Raw genomic sequence first — 22,420 nt, forward strand, 5'->3', positions numbered from 1 at the left:
GGAAGGGGTCCCCAGTAGACCCCTTCCCCTTTGTAAGTATGTGAGAAAATATTTTTATGAGCATGCAGTGGTCCCAGGGGCCACTTCCTGCCCTTAAAAAAATTAAACTGAAACGTTTAATTTTTCTTTTTGAATGCATCCCATTTTCCTTTAAGGAAAACCGGCTGATTAAAAAAAAAAAAAAAAAGACTGTTTTATTTAAAAGCAGTCCCAGACAAGGTGGTCTGCTGACCCCAGCAGGCCACGATCCCTGGGAGTGCTAGCCATTCCTAATGGGGTCGCAAATTGCGTCTGCCTCATTAATATTCATGAGGCATGCAATTTTTGACCCCATTAGGAATTGCAAACAGTGTCTGAGACACTGTTATACATCCCAATTTGTGAGTCGCATATTGATGGGTCGTACATCTGTCCCTAAATGCCTATCTCTTACATTTGCTAAGTTTGCTACTGTTTCATTGACTATGTCAAAGTGTTTTAATATTCTTGTAAAGTACTACTAGATCCTTACAACACAGTACCTACTAAATTTGAAAAGTACTGTATTCTTGAAACTGCTACTTACCTGCAACTGAGTTCCTATTGGTTCTAACAATAAAATACCAGAGTCATAACTTTTTATAAAAAAGTATTGGTCTTGGATTCAGTCTTTGAGTGTGTGCAATAATTTCTTGCCTGAGTGTGGACAACAAATGCTTAACACAGACTGGATGTGTAAGTCGAGTACTTACCTGTAACTACATATAGCTGTTTTACATCCATAGGATTGCATTGCATTACTGCCTATTGCACTAAATGCCTATCTCTTACATTTGCTACTGTTTGAGTGACTATGCCAAAGTGTTTTAATACTCTTGTAAAGTACTTCCACATCCTTACAACACAATACCTACTGTATTTGAAAAGTACTGCTATTCTTGAAACTGTTACTTACCTGCAACTGAGTTTCTCTTGGTTCTAAAAATAAAATACCAGTCATAACTTTTTTATAAAAAAACTATTGATCTTGGATTCAGTCTTTGAGTGTGTGCAATAATGTCTTGCTTGAGTGTGTACAACAAATGCTTAACACAGCCCTTTGATAAGCCTAACTGCTCGACCACTCTACCATAAACAGAGCTTTAAGTATTATCTACTTAAGCCTCTGTAAGCCTCTGGGGATCCACTGGACTTTGTGTACCTTATACCTTACTTTGGTATAGTATATACAGAGCGAGCTTCCTACAACAGGCTCTTAGATTGTTGATTATTTTTATTTGTCCAGTCTCATTATGTGTGAACAATCCAACATGCACTAGAGTTTATTTTATTTCTCAATTTGCAGCATGCAACTGTACATTATTAAAACTAACTAATACATCAATTACAGTTTCAACAGCAGTAGTATTAACCATTCTGCTAAATAGTGTGGTCTTTCAAATGAATGCTACCTTTATCATGTTTTTTCAGTCCAAGCTCAGGTTTGGTTTAATATTTGTGTTATGCCCTATGTTCAACGATTAAGTCGCCATGAAACACACAGCTTATTGTTTTCGATTAATATTTCACTCAAATTCTATAAGTAATTTAATATGTACTCTTGTTGGAAGCTGCGGTGGATGGATGCTTGATTAACTATGTATTATGTGTTTCATTGTCAACGCAAACATTTTTGAAACTTGAATATTTTTAGATAGAAACGTAAGGCCTGAAGATCCAATTTGACTTGTGCATGATGTGTTTTCTGTGCCCCGTAGGATGTAACAATCGCAGCAGCATGCGCCCCTCCAGGAGGTGGTCGTAATCCAGTAACCCCGCGTTTCTTCAGACACTTCAGCATGCTGTGCCTGCCGACGCCATCTGAGCACAGCCTGAAGCAGATTTTTCAGGTCAGTAGCTGCATTAAAATGTCTGTGAGAGCAAGGCTTCATCTCCTAAAAAAAAAAAAATAACAATAGAAATTGCTTCATCAATTTCAAAGCATACTTTCCTAAATTCCTAACCTTACTTAATTTAATGAGTCTGCATCCCACATCTGTAAACGTTTTAGTGACAAACACGTAAGCACAATCAAAAGGTAATGGATCCCGCACTCCGTGGTAATCTGAAACTTGTGAGCATTTAGTGTAACAAGTGTATGGGCGTGCAATGATGTATCGCCCTCTGAGCCTGGACTTAAAAATGTAATAAGCACTGTTGCACTTCCCCACTGGGCGGTGTCCCTCAGGTGCACTGCCTGTGTCCAAATGGAATCGAATTAAATCAAAGTGCAGGTATAATATTTCAATGAACATTTTTTATTTTAGTTCACTACGATTTCTTTGATTTTGATGAATTGATCACATCATTCATGTAGAGACATTAAATCGGTTGCTGGTGAATCATTTAGAATAGTATTTTAGGCATGTTGAATGCCCTTCGTCTGGGGGTAAGCTTCCTAAAAGAATCCAAGAAAAGCAAAAATTAAACGACTGGACCAGAGTATGGGCATATCCCTTTCCCAGTGTTTCATGAAAGATACCAAGGTAAATAGTTGTGAGAAGGTACCCTCTTTCTGCATGGTTGCTCCACTTTTTGCTGAATTGCTGATGTACTTTGACTGAGTGTGCCCTGGGCTCCTGCTAATCAGGTACTCAGGGCCTATGTTCTTCCCCTAAAACTGCATTGAAGCCTAAACTCAATTGGCATCTCTGGCCACAGGTCAGTCCCTGGTAAAAGGTACCACAAGTACCAAGGGCACTGTGACCAGAGAAGGCCTCTAAGGGCTGCAACGCATATTGTGCCACCCTTAGAGGTCCTGTACTACTACACTCACACCCTGCCTTTGCAGGCTGTGTGTTTTGGTGCAGAACAAAGTGAAGAGTCGATATGACATACATCTCCTTTTGCCATGACTACAACCCATAGATCAGTCACCCCTCTAGCTGGGTGCACTATACCAGTGGTGAGGATACAGGTTCATGAGCCCTGGACCCCTACAGTGTCCAAGCTCATTCTTAGACAGTGTAAGTGCAAGACTACCATTAAGGGTATATGGTGGTGGGAGTTTGTCATTACAAACGCCACAGCACCATAATGGCTACACTGAAAACTGAGAAGTCTGGTATCAACCTTCTCAGCACATTAAACTCACACTGATGCCAGTGTGGGATTTAATGAAAAATGCACACAGAGGGCATCTTAGAGACGCCCCCTGAAAACGAATCTACCACTAATGTCCAGGCTGAGTGGCTGCTTTCAGCTGCCACCACCAGACATGTTTCTGGACCCCTCGGTCAAGAGCCTGCTGCTCTCTGGGGACTCAAACAATGCACATCCTAGGACGAGGTGCCAAGCCTCCTCCCCCAGGATGGGCAGGGTTCACATAGGGGAAGCTTCAAAGGCTTGCCACCTTTGTTAGCTTCCATAGGCCACTTGCTGCTTTCAGCAACTGGTCTCCACTGGTTCTGCCCCCCACTTTGGGCGGGAGAACTGGCGGGAAAATCGTGACCTCTGCCAACTCTACCCCTCAGGTGGGGGAGGCGAGGAGAAGCAGAACTCTCAGTCCACACCATCTTGAAGATGGGAGGACTCAGCCAACCAGGGATTTGCACATGCCACCCTCCCACCGGAGGATAGCATAATAGGGGGTGTACCCACCCCAGTGAAGGGACCCATTGGTGCCTGCCTTTTACCTACCAGTACCGCCCTTAAATCTAGTATTTAGGGGCACCCCTGAATATTGCTTCCTCAGACAAGAACCTGCACCAAGAAAAGAAGAAGACTGACAGCTGTGCCGAAGCTAACAAGAGGAAGACGCCCACTGACTTGGCCCCATCCCTACTGGCCTGTCTCCGCCTCCAACCTGCTACTGCGAAATCCCGGTGTGTCCTGCAGCCAGCATCCTTGAAAACCCTGATGGACCTGCCTTCAAGCACAAAGACTTTGTCCCCCGTGAACACCGGATTTGTTCACCTGCAACCTCTGGCTCCGTCCGGACACCGTGAATCTGCACCCGCCGTCCATGGCCCTAGCTTGAGTGGGCAAACACCACGAGGAAGTCACCCCGGGGATCCTGACCCCAGATCCGGCTACCCCTGACCTGCCTCAAGCCTCCAGCCGACGCCTGCAGTCTAAATCCAGAAGGCCCGCCTAACAGCAACCAGGAGCTGGTAAAAAGATCCAACCCCAAACGGCACCCCTGCACCTGATGCCCCATGGCCTTGTGTGCCCCCGATGGTGCCTAACCAACCCCTAACTTCCCAATATACCTGTTGAAGTGGTGGTCGCACCCAGAAGACCGTCGTCCCCAAGTCTGCAGTGTCTTTTCAAACCGGAGGTTCTCCATTGAAAACAACTGGGCATTCGATGTCGAAACAGCACTCTGCACCTGGCCGCCCTAGTGCCGTTGAGGGTGCACCTTAGGTCCTACTTTGTTTCCCCATTTACCCTGAGTAAAGTCCAGGAGCTTTGCACCCACAGCCAAATAGCCTGCTAGTCAGCAGCCACCAACCGGAGGCCTTCTATTCCCCTTTGGATAACATTGGGTCTGCATCTACACTCCCCTTACATACACCCCGGTAGTCCACAGTTAACAGTGAGAGTCAAGTGCAAAAGAGGTATTTGGGCCATTTGCTTGGGATCCATAGTAGGTCAGACCCTGGGTCACCAGGAGTAAAAAAAACAACCCTCATGGTTGAGCCCAGTTCCTCTTGTGTGCCCCGTGGCCCTCTGACAATATTTCTCTTTGCCGCCCTGCTGAAAGGCTGTGAGAACCCTGAAACAGTAATTAAATGGTAACTCCCAGATCCCTTTTAAAGCAAAGGATACTGCAGTGAGGAAGAAACACACATTCCTTATATATTTCTAGAAATAAGTTAAAAGCGGGCGATGTACTGAACACATTGTGATTCAGGTAATCCCAAAAATGTAATATGTTTTGATGTTCAGAACTCTACATTTTTCTGGTTCATTGTAGAACCCAAATGCAGAGTGTGTTTTCTCTCTAAAGGCTCAGGAACTCGTAGGTAACTTCATGGTGTAAAAGTGTTAATTGTATCTTACATTTGAGGCATTTGTGCTGTCAGAACTTTGCAAAACTTTTCTCTTCAATACTTTCTGTCTTTCACACTCTTAGAAGAGGTCTGGGATGGGCTTGATGAAGATTGGGAATAGTTCAATAATCTAACTGCCAAGATATCTAATAAAAACAAATGTATCCGTTCGCAAAGCCAACTGTGAGTACTGTAGAATAAATGTTATGTGAGCACCACACAGAAGACTGTTCCAGTTACACCACTGCAGTAGAGAATCCTATCTCCACTTATATGTGTATATGAAATGAATAATTCTGAAATCTTGTTTAATTGCCCACAATTTTCAATATTTCTGCTCAGATGTGTTTTGCAACTATGAATTATGCGTGTTTTATGGGGTGTGCAAAATTCATGTAATTTGCTTTCGCTTAATTACTAAAAATGTCAGTAAAATGACATGAAAATTGTGAATTTCTCCTTTTGCCTATGATCTTTGCAGTAGCCCTCGAGCCATTGGCCATTAATGATAATGGGGTAACCCAGTAACCTTTAGAACCTGGGTAAGTACACTAGAGTAAAAAAATGGTTCTGTCGGGTAGTTCAACTGATTTGCACAAGGTATTAAATACATAAAAGAAATATGTCCTAATCATATGACCATGTAACACACCAAGAACAACAACTTAAAATGAGTTTCTTTACTTTTTGTTCATTAATATACAAATAAATGAAATGGCTGTTTGTGACATTACACACATACGGTGAAAAAACACAGATGGCTATGTGGTGTACACTTAGTGACTAATAGTGATATGTGACAAAGTGCTGTACAGAAGTGACATAAATGACATATATGATATATACATAACACAGGGAGATATTTATCTTGCAAGTCTAAGAATAAATGCATAAATCCCAACAGTGGTCTGTCTGTTGTTGAATTATTTTAAATTCCACATCCTCATCATTAATTTGAAAGGCTACACCATTTGGTGTTAGGGTGACCAACTGGCATGGGTGCAAATTCAGGACAGTGAGAGTAAAAATTCAGGACACAAATTCAGGATAGAAGGTCAGAATTCAGTACAAAAATTCGGGACAAAAGGAACATTTTATAAACACATCAGAGGAAGAAGCGCAATATTACATAAGTAAATAGACAATCAACACAAGCACAAGTCAAAATAAGTTTATATTAGGTTGAGAGAACCTTGCACTGCATCTGTTGTGTGCCTGAGTGAAACTTAAATACCTGCGTTTGCATATTGGATGCACCTGGGTAACATGTGCCAAAATGAAACCTCCACCCACCCCAGAGCTTGGCCCCTGGTGAGGTGACAGGAGCCCATAAACAAGAGCAGTTTGCAATGCCCTGGGCTCTGGCAGGAGGAGGCCCAGCAAATGCTGTTGATGGTCCATTATCATTCCTTATGTGATAATTAGACCGACATACAGAATGATAATGGGAGGATAGAAGCCTGTACCAGGCCGGGGAGGGGCTGCTGCAGGACACTGATCACAGCAGGAGCGCGAGCTGACCCCTGCAGTGAGAGGTACAGAACTCTCAGGCTGCTTGCAGGTGGCAGCTCGCTCTAAAGTCCGAAATGATGGATAAATGGCGTCAGTGATGTCCTATTACTTACCGGTAATCTTCATTACTCCGGGTCCCGTTGTCCTCGTCCCCTTCATTACATTGGTTTATTAATGAAGGGGACTAGGACAGGAGGGACCTGGGGGTAATGTCCTATTACTTACCGGTAATCTTCATTACTCCGGGTCCCGTTGTCCTCGTCCCCTTCATTAATAAACCAATGTAATGAAGGGGACGAGGACAGGAGGGACCTGGGGGTAATAGAATTCTTCACGGACAAGAGGCCCGAATTACAGGCAGTCCATGACATTTATGGGCGGTTGGTCACCAGGGTCGGATTGGGATTGAAAATCGGCCCGGGCACACAAAAAAAAATCGGCCACCATTTGCATAATGCCTTTCCTCAAATCACTGCTTCAGCGTAAATGCATTAAAAAGAATGGGGGGGGGGGCTTAAAAAATGCACGCTTTAGTTTACATTAGTGAAACACACCTGAAAAAAGTGAGGCCACTTCTACTGAGGCCCCCAGCCCCGCTCAGTATGTGCATACATTAATGGGCCGGCCAGCGAGACAAATGAAGTGATACCTCTGCCTGTTGGTAAACCGGGGGTGGAGGACCAGCGGTGTTGGTGGGGGGGGGGGGGGGGGGAATGGGCGGTGGTGTTAATGAGCGCCCATCTGCCTGCAGAAAGGCTACTCAGCCACCCACTGGGCCGCTGGCTGTATTCCGAAAATAGAGACACTGCCCAAATCGGCCCCAGACTGCTCAAAAAAGCAGCCCACAGCAGGAACTCGGACACCGGCCCCTCGGGCATTGCCCGAGTGCCGTGTTACCAATCCGAGGCTGTTGGTCACCCTCTCTGGTGTGCAGTTAACAGGGGGCGCCTGGTGTATTAGGGAGTACGGGACGGTGACCTGCCATTGATGGGAGAGGAGGAGTAAGGAGGAAAGACGCAACATAGAGCAGCTCCACACTGGACTAGATGCTAACTAAAGAAGCAGGAACATATCTAGCTTTCCCTGGAGGGGAGGGCTCAGTGCGCATGTACGGGTGAGTACATTCTTGCCCTTAAGGCACAAGCCAGCACAGTGATTTTCGGAGCATTGGTATGGCCAGTATTAACAGCGCTGCAGAGGTATGCCTTGGGGCGCTAACTGCTATGACTCAGGGAGGAGCCAGGACAGCACCATGCTGGCAAAGAGTCGGGAGCAGGCCTGGCCCTTGAAGTCTGCTTCAGAGTGGGCGGGGCTAAGAGAAATCTGGCATGGGGAGGGATTTAGCAGTGAGCTCTAAGAGCATTCAAGTGGAGGAGCACATTAAATGCCAGTGCAACAGACTTTATGGTGGAAAGGCAGGGAGCTTATGCACTGCCGCTTCTTTATGTGCCCCTGGTCCTCGACCACTTTTGGAGAAAACAGCACACATTTCTGGAGGTCAGGTCAGTTGTAGAAAACTTCAGATCATTAACTCCTCCTTCACCAGTACTGGACGTTGAGCGCTGAAATAGGGTGACCAGATTCTCAAAACAAAAAACGGGGACAGGGCATAGACATAGAAGTAGGACTACGGCTTTTCAGTAACCATCCACATAAAAGTATGCCTGTTTGACAGCTGTTGTAAACATAGAAAAGGGACTACAATGACAGCTCCCTCCACAGACCGAGATGAAGCTTACAGACAACAAATCCGAGGTCTTTTATTGGCACCCCTCTCCTTTAGACAGCAGCATTAGTACTTTTTATTACATTTACACTTTTTAGGATTATACCATATATTTGCCAAAAATCAATAAAACATTACAGGCTACCAAACACCAGTGCAAAGAGAGCATGCGCGCGCATGCTCAACCAGAACAATGAAAAACAGGGACATTTCTGTGTTTAACCGGGACACTGTTTGAAAACAGGGACATTTGAGTCACTTGGAGAAAAGTGTCGGGACACGGGGACACTTCTCCAAAAACGGGGACCGTCCTGGGAAAACGGGGACGTCTGGTCACCCTACGCTGAAAACAGTGGAGTGGCCCAGAGATCTCTCTTTTACTGCCAGACCAGCACACTGTAGGAGGATTGAACACGTCTGTACTGACACTAACTGAACTGGTGCCGCCTCTCTCTACTCCTGTAGCTAGGCCTGCCTTTCCTTTCCTCAAGCACCCGTTCCCATGTCTCCTATATGTGTACTGTACTCACCAACCTGTAGCGAGTGACAACTGCTGTGCAGGTACAGGGTAAGCCATCAAATGAAAGCAAACAGTGTGTCACACTCGTTAAACTAATACACTTCGTTGCCTTCCGCACAGCACATGACCCGGATTGCAGCTCTAAGGTTGTGAAACTGGACAGCAGAAACCTCTGCTAACATAGGCCTGCTGACTGATTTATAGCTGGATAGTGAAAGTGCAGTAAATCGGAACCGGAAGCCGGCAGGCCAGAAGTGAATTTCTTGGGTACAGCTCAGACTGTGTGCCGGACATGAAACAGCTGGTAATTCTCTGGGTCAGGAATTGTGTGTGTCCTATGTATGGTATAAAAGGGTGGCACCGCAGTTTTGGACCGGTGCACAGTAGCAGACCTGTGTATGAGGCCTTGCATTGGAATACAAGTGCTGGAAATGAGGAATGCAGTATGTAAGCAGTGCTTTTGAAGGGGTACATGGTGTGATCCTGCTATCTAATAGTAGCTTGTCCTGCAAATCAGGACTGAGTTGCTAGGGTAGGGCTTAGTTTGTATAATTGTACTGCAATATGATTACTGTGGATCAGAACTGAGGTACACTTTCTGGGGTTTTGTTTGGATCTCAGTACTGGAAAAACCGTGAGGAGGATTCGAGTGAAAGATTGAGGCACATTAGCAGACGTCTGTGAGAGACGCAGAAGTGGGAGAGCAAGGAACACTGAACACCAGGATTGAGGTGCTTTGCCAGAGCTGTGTATCTCCCATATGGTACTGAATGGCCAGTGAGAGCTTCTTGGGGAAATTAGTGATGTCTCTAATTCGATTTGGAAAGTAATCTCCCTCATGTAGGGATGTTTTGTTTGAAAAAAAAAGAACTTTTCAATTCAGTTTAACAAAATCTTGTGTTTTCAACTTTTTTTTACCATTTGTGGCTGAACATCTGAAGTCTGGGTGGGGTCCCTTCACCAAATCCCTGACACTACTATAAACAAATAGCATAACCTATCTGTGAAAAAAGGTTACAGTCAATTTAAAAATAATCTGTTATTCTTCAACAGAATGAGTGAGTGAATGAATGCCCCTTGTAGTGCATAGGTGTGAACAAAACGTCTGCTTGGATCAGCAAGAGTGAGGAGAGTAAAAAGGGTAGATTTTGAGTTTTAGTTTAAAGTGAAGGTGGTTGGACTCCGCGGAACCAGGTAGTAATCAAGGCAAAACTGCTGCCCTCGATCACTTATGGCAGCGAGGCGATGAGGGGAAGAGACTCCAAGGATCTGGACAGCATAGAGGTGAAGGCCTATAGAATAGTGTTCTCGCTCCCGACCTATACATCTCCAGCTCATATAAGACTGGAGTTCGGCCTGCAGAAACAAGAACTAGCCAGGCAAGGAGCTTACATCATTTGCTGCCACAAATTAAGAAGCGCTACCACAAACACACTAAACTCTCTGTTATGGAGTGATATACAAAGCCGAGATGCTTCAGAGGCAAGAAAGTACCTCCAGTCACCTTTGGAGGTCACCGAACTCTCCAAGATCTGGGACAAACAGCTTGGGCATAGCAATTTCAAAAAAATAGTCTGGAAAAATGTCAAACCACTTTCCTTACTACAGGACAAGGTCTTATCTTCAAAAAGATCAGATGCATGGATGACTCTAAACTCCTACAAGTCACTAATGCCACAAACATACTTTAACCAGGGGTACCCCAGAGCCATAAAAATGAGCTTTTTAAAGTACAGACTAGGGATTCTGCCATGCTCGCCGCACTTACCACCATGGCTGGGGAAGGATGGCAATGAGACCTGCAGGCTATGTAACTCCAGCAATGGGTACATCCTTAACGTAATCTGCTTATGTGAAGACTTGCAACACGCCCGTCAATCGCTTCTCAAAGACCAATTTAAGCAACTAGGGATTGGCACTAGAAGGCAATCGGTGCTTGCCTGTTTGAATCCATCAAATACGCAACTAAACTGCAGTTTTGTGAAATTCTTGAGAGTGGCTGAACAGAGAATGCCAAAACTGGTGGAGAAAACTACAGAAGCAGGCCAAACAACAAATGGTCACTGACTGTCATCTTACTGAACATGAACGTCTAGCACTAGTGCTACATCGCTGAGCAAGCAGAGCCCATGGGACAATCGCAGTAACCAGCTGAACAGGACTAGAGCTTCCTAATATAGAGTCCAGGACTACAGATAGTGAAAAAAGGAATGCACTCTATTCAGCTTTGCTGAGGTTCTTCATAATGAATTTTCTATTTTATGACCTATTCTAAGTGTTTTATAAGGATGTTTTAAGAATTTTTGATACCTGTGTTGCAATGGTTTTAATTAACTATGCAAATAAAAAATTTCTGACTTCTGACTTCTGACGTGCCAGGCTAGACTACCGCACACAAACAACTGGTAACAGTGGAGGTTGGCCCATGCCACGGTAGACAACCAGACTGAGAAGTTGACAGCCATTGCCAGAGGCACCATAACCCACCTCTGTACCCTGCAGCCATTAGGTGCCAACCCACGTGGTTTTTGGCTGTGTCTGCCTTAATTCCCAGTCTGAGTGAGCCCCAGACCAAGACGATATTGTATTTTATGTTTAGACTGTGAGAGGCGTTGGCATCACACGGGGTTATAAGGTTCTTTTCTGTAGTCACTTTGTATTTCTATTAACAAATTCCATTTTTAATAACCTCCGTATTTATTTTGTTTTTGGCTGTGACTTAGTTCCAAGTTCCATTTATGTATGTTATAATACTGGTATAACTGGGGCCAAGAATATTAGAATGCAGTCTGTCTTCCAGTTTTACACGCGGTCCCAATGCCATCACCAGATGAATTTATACAGCTGCCTAAGTCTGTAAATGGGGCACTCCGGGATAGAAGGTAAGCCTGGCGCTTACGGTAGTTTGAATATTTATTCAGCTCATATATCCGATGATTTAGTAAGTGTTGGTTTCTTTTGCTTTGTAGTTTGATTGACTGAAGCCGTTCGGTAGAGAATTGTGTTCTCGACTTTCATACATGGAAACGGAATGTATGTATTTTTTCCTTACACTTATGGCCACTCACTTTGGGATTAGTTAATGTATGGAGGTGTGTACACATATATATGTATATATAGGTTGTGTTTACACAGAAGTCACGGGTGTTTGTTTAGGGTTTAGTTGAGATGATGCAATTTTATATGTATTTAGTCTTTGTACACTATGTAAGGTGTTCACGATATATAAAATAAACGCTATCGATGCCATTCACCTCGAGATGAGTCACTTGATGATGTTAACTGCTTCACAGGTTTTGTGTGCATAGGATTGTAGAATGTTATCCCCGATGATGTATAAGACTGTAAACTTAGTTATCTGATTGTTTTAGGTATGAATTATATTTTGCCCTCATAGTCCTGATGAGGCCTGGATTGACAAGAGGCTGAAACGCGTCGACACAGTTTGTTGAAGGCACCAATACAAACAAAAATCTCTTTGACTGTGATGATGAAATAAGATTTTATAAGGAGTGCTAGATGGGTAGAGGTTAAAAACTGTTAACCTTGGACACTCCTTTTTGTGATTGTTTTGTTTTGGTGATCCGAAAAGAAGGAATGTTTTTGTTGATTAACTGTAGATAAACATCCTTTTGTAAAATAAGTTGGCCAAAATAACCTTTAGTTTGGTTCTAAGAAAATTGTATATATGTGTAAATGTATAAATCTTGTTGGTTTTGTATATATGTATAAATTGTGTATATTTGTGTTAAATGTGAGATACTAGTACTTATGGAGAAATATGGTTTAAATTAAAAGAAATAGTTAAACCACATACATGAGATTTATTTGTTTTGGCTGCCCAGTTGGAGAAACTCTATCTTTAAAATTGTTTCCAATTAAGTTGTGGTGAAAATGACTAACCCAAGAATGGATAATTAATGGTATCTATTTTTATAATCAGTTAGATATATAACAATTCCGTAGGCTTTGATTTTTCTTTTCATTGTGTTACATACCCAAAGGCCTATGGGTTAATTGGGTTACCCCTGTAGTATACTCCTCATGTGTTCACCAGGCAGGCCTGGGCTTTCCAAAATGGAACCCAGGGTCCTCCATACAATGTACCATTGCAGGTTCACTCACTCACTGTACATTCAAAGTACACTTTGCGTACAGCACTGCTACCTCTATGCATTGTACCCTTATATGTACATATGCATTCACCACATGCACTTAGTCTGTGCACACTGTTCTGTCTCTAACCAGGGTGTGTTATTTACAAACAGACACACTGCCAGCACAAACACTCACTATGTGCCCACTGCACAACACTTTACCTTTCATATATTGTACTTTACACAAGCACACTTACACCCAGCAGAGGCTTTCCCTGCGCACACACAGAACTACATCTCTCATGTGATGGATTCCTCTCAGACATGCATACACCCAGTAAATGTACTAGCCACACATATACTGCAAAGTACTGCTCCACCCTTTTACTGTAGCCTTCTCACCACAGCACTCCACATCTACCTGATGTAGGCCAAGTGTGAGTTAAGCAGACAGCAGCAGAACCTTTTAAAATGTGTTTGAGCCTGTATGTCTCACTCCAGTGACACAGGGTATAAATGTGCTGTTCACCACTACTGATCACTACATGGTATACTGCCACCACAGTGCTTGTGCTGCTTAACTGGTGGTGAAGGCGGTAGCCTTACACCACTGTACGGGGAGCGCTTTGGGTGCCCCACCTGGTCCCACAAGACGGCAATCCGTGAGACAGGCCAATGTCATTGTGCACAAGCATGATCCTTGTTCGCCTATGACAAAAAAAAGAAATTAGCATGAGGGAGCCAGAAAACAGTACAGTTGGGTACTCAGGGCAGATGACTGTGCTGTCTCACAACGACGAAGTATATTCAGCATGGTGATTAAGGCTGGTTGGTACTTTTACTGTTTGTTAGAAGCCATCTTGCAAACAAAATGAAAGCAACGTTCTATACCTGATAGCTGAATGAGGGTTAATGAAGTTTGACATGATATTTCCCGTGGCTGGTAATTATGAAAAATTAATGAAAGTGTAAATAGTTAAGAGAACATGTTTACACTAGCTAGGCAATTAATGAAAACTAATGAAAGTGTGAACAGGAGAAAATGTGTATACTAGCTTTAAGAAAAAGGAAACTAAAAAAAGAAGAAAGTGAAAAGGTAATCAAGATGGCACTAAGAGCAAATCTTAGAATGGGGGACATTCTGCTAAAATGCTTTTGAATGAATGCTGTTCGCATACTGTATGAGTATTCCATCCGTCAGAACAACAAGGAATCATAATAATGCTTGGCAATTTACTGCAAATAGTGACAAACTATTATCACCAAATTATGACACAGTCAGAAATGGAGAAAAACACTGGTGGTATCTATGACAACATGTAATAACTATTATTTGAAATGTGTTAAATGTATGTCCTTGTTTCCTTTTATTAAGAACCTTTTCTCATTGATATAGGCTATCTTAAATGGATTTTTAAATGACTTTCCGCCAGCAGTGAAGCAAAGTGCAGCAAGTATAGTAGATGCTGCAGTTGAGATCTATAACCGAATGAGCATTGATCTTCTCCCAACTCCTGCAAAATCCCATTATGTTTTCAATTTGCGTGATTTGTCAAAATGTGTGCAAGGTAAGGTGTTGTCCTCCCACTGAACTTTTCCTACTTCATGGATGAGAATGCTGTGTTGTCCATACTAATTTTATAAAGATTTACTGCATGTGTCTTAAAAACATAATTCATAAAACCTTTGTATACAGAAGAATATGGTTAATGTTGAGAAAAGTCACAAGTTATGCATGACTAAAATCCACATAATGCATAAACAACATATATCCAAGATCCATGTTAAGTGTAACAAATGTCTTTGTAACTATACGCTGTGTGTATGTATTATTCATTTAATTGAGAAGTAGAACGTGCATATGTTTAGTTTTGGGTATCTGAAGGGTTCCCTCAAAGAAGAAGAGTAGTCAAGGACTGGCAGGACCAACAAGTTTCACAACGAAAAAGGCAAACGTTTGGGCCATTGACAAATTGATAGAAGTAGGTCTCCCATAATTTTAGAGCTCCTAAAATACCAATGAACTGCCCAGATAAATGTGGCGCAAGCAGTGCACCAATCAGTACAGTATTTACATGACGTGTAGAAAGCCATGGTGGTACCAGAATGTTGTCGTCAGAATGTTATTGGACATAAATATATTTTTGAAAGATATCATCCCATTGGAGTTAATAATGGAAAATTAACATCCATTGGAAAAATACACTTGTAATTGATACGTAGCACAAGATATTTATGTCAGATTATATTTTTCTATACAATATTCTAACATACACCTATTTGGAAAGAGATGTCATGAATCATAAAGCATTAATCTTTTAGTGAAAATCAACAAATTGTAATAAATATGTATGGGAAACTTCCTTATCGTAATATATAGGTTATGCGTGTAGTTTATACATCCTACGTGCATGATTGTCCTGAAATTAGCCACAATTTAAATGTGTAGGCTGTATATTCTAATGTCGAATGTATATGAAGTAAGTGAATGTCTACAGAAGCCTTTACTAGTATAGACTGGGAAGACACTAATCCAATTAGGACATGTACTGATAATAAAGTTCAACACCTGGGGTAGCAAGGCCTTCCTGCTCATAGGGCAATGTTACTGTTTGCCAGCGGACCCACGCCTGTTTACTTGCCCACACCAAGGAGGACAGGCGTGATTGGAGTGTTTTGAAAAAACGTTGTGTGAGCGGAATCGGTCTGTTGCAGAACAGATATGATAGCTTGGGTAGTATGATCATTTTGATCCGCACAATCCTTCCCATCAGAGAGATCATTAGGTCATTCCATTTTCCATGTTTGGGCCTATATTTTCTCAATAGCAGCACCATAGTTTTCTGGGAGTATCGTGGCCCTGTCTGTATTAATCTATATGGCTAGGTATTTTAAAGAGAAGTCAGGTGGAAGTCAAGCATATTCGTCCATCTGGCCAGCGTTTGCGACAGAATGATTGACTTGTACCAAGCAATGCTTTGAATAATATAAACTCACTGATGACAAGGTCAAAATTTTGGGCAGAGTTACACAGATAGAGCTTAATGTCATCAGCATACAAGGATATGATGACATTGTGCGGGGAAATGGTGAGGCGCCTGTGTCTGTGCAAACGTTGGGTAATGCAGGTTCGGCGCTCTACCACCAGGTCATACAGTAGAGGGGATAGTGGAGATTCCTGACAGGTGCCTCTCGCTATGGAGACTGGGTTGGAAAGCAGTCTGTTGAGGCGGGATCTTGTTGTGGGGTTCCTGTAAAAGGGTAGACTTGGTTAGGAAAGGTGGCCGGTATCCCCACGTGGGTCAAAACGGCAAATAGGTAAGGCCATTCCAAGGAGTCGTAGACCTTCTTGGCATCTAAAAATAGCACTGCTGCCTCCTCATCTGGGTTTAGTTGTTGCAACAAAGCAAAGAGTTTACTGAGGTTGTGAGCAGTGGAGTGACCGGGGATAAAGCCTGCCTGGTCAGGGAGGACCAGGTCAGAGAAGAGCACGAACAGGCGATCAGCCAGGATTTTAGCTAGTAATCTGCATCCGTATTGATGGTCTATAAGTGTCTGTGCTTGTTGATGGTTTATCAGGTTTTAGAAGGATAATAAAAACAGTCTCATTAAATGAAAGGGGAAGTGTGCCTTTTTCCAACTCCTCATTATATACTTCAAGAAGTTGGGTGCTACTCATTTTGAGAATGGCTTATAAAATTCCGAGGGGAACCCATCATTGCCTGGGGTCTTACATTTAGCCAGTTCTGCAATAACCATTGGGATTTTTTTAAGCGTGAGTGGTGAGTCCAGGAATAGGCGATGGGACACCTCAAACCACACCAATGGGATATGCTCAAAGTTTGTGACAAATTCCTTCCCTGTTCTTGAAGTGTGGGATTTGAAGAGCTTAAAGCAATACTCAACAAATTCTGCCAGAAGGCTATCTGCATCATATAATGCATTGCTTCTATCATCCATAATATGCAGTATCACATGTGACTGTTGTGCCGGGCGAGTCAGCAGAGCAAAAGTTCTACCTGGCCTGTCAGCCTCACGTTGTGCCTTGGCTTCAGCATATTTGTATAGGTGCCTAACATCCATTTCTGCATCTTCTGTAAATTTTGATGTTTTGGCCTGTGTCTGAATGATACATCTAGCAGCAGATTCCTTAACTTTTTAATTCGCTCCAGGTGTTAGACTGGATCAGGACATTTTTCAGCAGTCTCTCTGTGCACCGGGGGACAGCGCCTTACGACACCATGATGACGTTGACTCCAGTTGTGACATCAGTGGAGTCACATAAGTCCCCTCCGGATGTCAGTTTCTTCTTTTCTGCTCTGCAATGCAGATCCGGAAAAGCAATTCCTCAGGCCATTTTTCCTAGCCTACTTCAACAGTTTTTGTCGGTAAGGAACAGAGTGCCATTTTTCCCATGTCGTCAGGCTTTAATATCGACTACAGACCCACATTCAGTTTGTATGTGGTGTTTGGAAGAACACCACAACTACCAGAGGCTGAAGCCAAAAAGCGCTCAAGGAATGCCGTATGAAAGACCTGGTGGCGCTTCTTCGCAGTTCACGGAGACTTCACGCCTCGGTCTTCATCTTCCAAAATGGAGGTCCGTTCATGGGGCCATTCAAGGAGCCAAAGTTGATCTCGGCATCGCTCTCCAGTGATGTCCAAAGGTAAGCGCTGGCTTTTTAAGTCACGGCGCGTGGAGATTCTGTCTCCCACGGCTCCTCCCGTTCGTCGGTTGAGGTGGCCGTACACACTCCACCCAAAGCCTTCCTGTCTTTCCGTGAGCTGGGGCATCAATGGCCCAGATGAGGGAGTACTAGAATTCTTTACATCTCATCCTTGGGCCCCCGCCTTTCTCTGAGGCGCCCTCGGGTCACAAGGAGGTGAGTGGAGCTACGGCGGTGGGTTAGCCCACTGTGGTGCCATCTGAGTCATTGGATCGATGCCAGTCAGCTGACTCCGCTTAAGCACCAGTGCATAGCCCTTCAGGGACTCCACCTTCGGCGTCCATTCTAGATCAGCCAACTTTGGCATTGACATCAGCGGCGCCTATCGAAGCCACTCCTCCTCTTCCTATAAACATCGAAGCATTGCCATCTCGGCGTCGATCGACATCTGGTGCAGAGTTGATAGAGCAAACTTAGGGGAATGTGGCATTTTCACTTCATTCTCGTGGTGAGACTTCTGGGAGTCACCTTGTGGAGGGTGATACAAGGGAGTCTGGGCCATTTCAGGGATTATTCCACCTCAAGTGGAGGAGAGTTGGATATCTGCCCGTGGTGAGGCTAGTGAGCTGGAGTCTTCCTCAGCCTTGGGGCTTTTTTTCCCTCCTAGTCTCTCTACTGAGCAAGTACCACCTTTGCTAATATGTTGAGAAGAGTAACTGCAGTTTTGGAATTGTCACTGCCTATGGTGGAGAAGTCTTTATCAAGGTGAAAAGAGGGAAGAGCCTGTTCTTCCATACAGTGAGGTCTTTTCGACACATTGTTGGGAACTTGGGCCAAACCTGATATAGGGCTCTTGATGGACCGTGATATATCTCACAGGCACCTGCCTGCTTCTGGAGACCCAGTTTGTCTCCTCAGGTATCCTACCACTAGTAGTCTGTAGTAGTCTGGTAGTTCAGGCTGCTACAGCTTCACAGAATATGGATTCTTTGTCTAAGACTCCATTGAATAGAGAGTCTAAGAGTCAAGGGGCCCAATTCACAAAACTAACTTTCTACAAAATCCTAAACTTACAACCATTTTGGTATTCACAGAATGCACTTACTCATTTTGGTGTTCACAAAAGGCACTTACTCATCAATGAGTAAGTGCCTTCTGTGAATACCAAAATGAGTAAGTGCCTTCTGTGAATACCAAAATGAGTAAGTGCATTCTGGAAAACCAAAATGAGTAAGTGCCTTCTGTGAATACCAAAATGAGTAAGTGCCTTCTGTGAATACCAAAATGGTAGTCAGTTTAGGATTTTGTAGTAAGTTAGTTCTGTGAATCGGGCCCAAGATGCATGTGGGAAGAACATCTTTTCTTCTGCTAGTTTTCCTTGAAGGTCCACAAACACGTCTTGTGCTCTTGGGCGTTTTTCCCACACTTTGTGGGATTCTTTGCAGACTATGTTGCCATCACTTCCGGATAACCTTCATTCTGATAATGAGTGGCTGATTAAAGATGGCCATCAGGCAGCTAAGCCATGGCATCTTCGGTGGCACTACGGCGTCATGCATGGTTAGGAAGTTCAGGTTTTTTTTAGGCTGTCAAGGTCCCTCTGGTCAATATGCCCTTTGACGGTGTCCATCTTTATGGGGCGCAGGCCGACTCTGCATTGAGGCGCTTCCATAATAGGGGAAGTGATGCATAGTCTTAATTCCTCTTTCTCTGTTTATATGTTCTTTAGTTGCCCCTATAATTGTTTGCATAAGTGTTACAGGATTTTAATGTTTTTGAAGGACTAGATTTATTAGGGCATAGGCATGCCTACCTTTTGGTTACACCAGATTGATGTTCCTGCGAGTAGCAGATGTTATTATTCAAATACTGTCTTTACCAGTTTGTGTAGTAAAGGATGTCTGATGTATGCTTTTCCTTTTTCTTTTTCCTCTGAAAATGGCCTTCATGCTCAAGAGGTCATTTTCAGAGGATGTGTCTTCCGGCTAAGGAGCTTACGTTTTAACATGCTTCTTCAAAGCAGTTCGGTAGCTGGTATGCATTGCTGTTCACTTACAGCGTTTCTTGTAGAGCATGTGTGAAAAGTTGGGCTGTTATATGCTGTCCACTAGTTAAAGTGGGCACCTTATACCAGTCCAAGCAACCCTTATGGTGTTTAGGTTAAAGATAACCTTTATTGAAGGCAATCCTAGTGGTAGCTATGGAGAGCAGCCTTCAGGCTAAGTCTTGAAGGAATGTTAAGCACCTTGTTTTACCAGAATGCAACCTTATAGTATTGGTTAAATGAAAGGTAAACCACACAGTAGTTATAAAAATATGTATTTATTATATATAACACTCTCTAGTATCCTCTACATGAGGATAGAACACAAATCAAATAATACAGTTGCAAAGAATCAAATGTAAGCAGCACAATACACAGTAGGCTCCCAGGAGACCAAACCATATACTAAATAAGTGGTGTAAGAACCACGACTCTGGAATTGACCTAGTCTTGAAGGTGTAGAATCGCTGGGACCCCAAGGGACCACCCAAGATGAGTGAGTAGGGACCCCACGGGTGTGGTTGCAGAGTGAATACACAACCGCGTGCTCAATACAACTCGATGGGAAAGTCGCGGTTGGAAAATAGAGATTAAGGACCCTTCCCAACAGGTTACGAAGACAACCCTCAGAACTTAAGAGTTTGAAGAGCCACCCCACCCGTGGATACCTTTGTACCAGAGTTGCCTATATCAGAGGAACCGGGTGCATAGGCACGAAGTGGCGTCAGAAACCCTTGTTGTTGTCTAAGGACGTCGACAAAAAAATGCTGGATTCTAGATGAAAAGAACCTGAAAGCAGAGAGGACAGATTCTGGGTCACTTTGAAGTGACCAGGGGTTTGGTAGACGAATGCTCACCGATGTCGGTTGCTTCAGGTGTGTTGACAGTGATCTTGACTCTTCAGCTGGGAGGACCCGGAGATGTCTAGGACAACCAGGAGCCGGAGGTGAGCTGTCCCACGATGGATGTCGAGTGCTGAGGGGTCAGTGTCCGGCGGGAGCACCAACAAGCCTTAAGCAGCGGCAAACAATGTAGATGGTCAAATTCGGTGTCGATATGGCCCAGCAAGGACCAGGAGACCCACCACAGCAAGGGGAGTCAGGGCAGGACTGGAGCAACCAGGTGCGCCCAAATAAAGTAAAGTTGACCCTCAAGTGGACCCACAGGCCGAAGGCACAGGTGTCGTGATGGGACCTCAGGCGGTTTCACAGGATACCAGCTAGCAAGATACAGAGTGCGAGGATGCCGGAGTCCTTCTCTGAAAAGATGCGCTGGGTTCAGGGCTACAAGTGGCCCACTGCACGGAATTGTTGCACGACAACAAGCATGTGTAGCTGCAAATAAAAGTGTGCACAGGGGTATGGGTATTCAGTCTCCATGAGGGATATCCACCTCAAACTTAGTGAGAGGGCAGCTCAACCTGGGAGACCTTCAGAAACCCACCTCCTGTGTTGCTGGAGCCTTCGGAGTCCACAGGGACTCAGGATCAGCAAACCAGTCAGATGTGTTACAGTGACTGCATTTGCAGGGGAGTAACTCCTTCACCCCAAGGGAGATTCTTCCGTTGTCTTGGAGGTCCACAGGGTCCAGCACAGAGTCTGTATGGATCACGGGCAGTGGCGAGACTGGGGACGGTAAGGGAAAATGAAGTCGAGCCCAAGGGAGGTCCAGCGAAGTCCAGTATGTCCAGACGGTTGAAGTGTAGTGGTATCTTCTTGCAGAATATTGTCCACGTAAAATCTAATGTCCTGTAGCCAGGTAACCCATTTTATACCCACGGGAAAGGGTTGAAAAGATTCTAGGGACCCTACTAGGGGAGGGACAGGACAGAGTGGTAGCTACACCCATGTCCTTTGTCCAATTTCACGCCAGAGCAGCAGCAAATGGCTCCCAGAACTGGCTTGAGCTGGACTATGCACAGGGACACCAAATGTGTCCCTCGTGCAGACTTTCCGGCACTGAGACAATGCACCCACCCAGCCCCAATACACTAAATCCTGTCTGGGTGGTGGTCACACCTCCCTGTGACAGGATGCCTATTGTGCTGCCTTCGTCTGCTCAAGCTTGTCTCCCCCCCTCCCTTTTGGATATTTGTCAACTGGCAAAGTCGAATAAAACACTGATAGAGGTTAAATATGTTTCCCTGCAGGCAGATGGCGGATACCCCCTGCACTCCTTAATACATTGACAAACATCGGAATACTTAAAAAGACAAGATATGGCAAACTATTCATTCAGGTACTCTTTAAGGCACTATGGTAGAAAAGTGCGTTAATTCAAACAGAGAAAGATCCTTTTTAATGATTATAATGTTGTCAATACGCTTCATTTGTAGATCAAAATAGCAAAGTCCTGAAGAGAGTTTGGTGATTAAATACCTGGACTCGAAACGCGTCATAGCAAAGCCCTGAAGAGAGTTTGGTGATTAAATACATGGACTCGAAACGCGTCTGCACAAGCCTCGTAGCACAACGAGGCGCATTGATTCATACTCATTTCGAACCGACAAATTGGTTTTTTTCTAAAAAGAACTTTATTGTTCAAAATGTATTAATGTTGTAAATCTATTATATGTATTGTTGAATTGAACTCTATCAACCTGCATATGTGTTTTGACAATTCTCATTTCATTATTGTATGTTAATTGTTTGTCTGTTATAGATATAATTTGTTTTATTAACTATGAGATTGTGGTATGTGAGTAGAAGGTGATAAGCCAATGGTAATCTTTTTTCACGTACAAATATATGTTCCAAAAAATGAAAATAATGAATGGAATGATAATTAAATTTCCATGGTAAACAGAAGAAACGTGTTTATCATTGTTGCTTTCAGTAATTGC

General features: G+C 43.7%; 1 protein-coding gene across 1 annotated transcript in view; it reads left to right on the top strand.

Annotated features, from left to right (window-relative positions):
* LOC144818685 (dynein axonemal heavy chain 6-like) overlaps positions 1–22,420 on the top strand; it is a 1,395,111-nt gene that overhangs the window by 31,447 nt on the left and 1,341,244 nt on the right. Inside the window, exons 2-3 of the mRNA XM_078676337.1 lie at positions 1,737–1,868; positions 14,264–14,435. Of these exons, the coding sequence (XP_078532463.1) occupies positions 1,737–1,868; positions 14,264–14,435 (304 nt within the window). The remainder of the gene's footprint in view (positions 1–1,736; positions 1,869–14,263; positions 14,436–22,420) is intronic.

The sequence above is a fragment of the Lissotriton helveticus genome, chromosome 2_1, assembly GCF_964261635.1.
Source record: "Lissotriton helveticus chromosome 2_1, aLisHel1.1, whole genome shotgun sequence".
Lineage (NCBI taxonomy): Eukaryota > Metazoa > Chordata > Amphibia > Caudata > Salamandridae > Lissotriton > Lissotriton helveticus.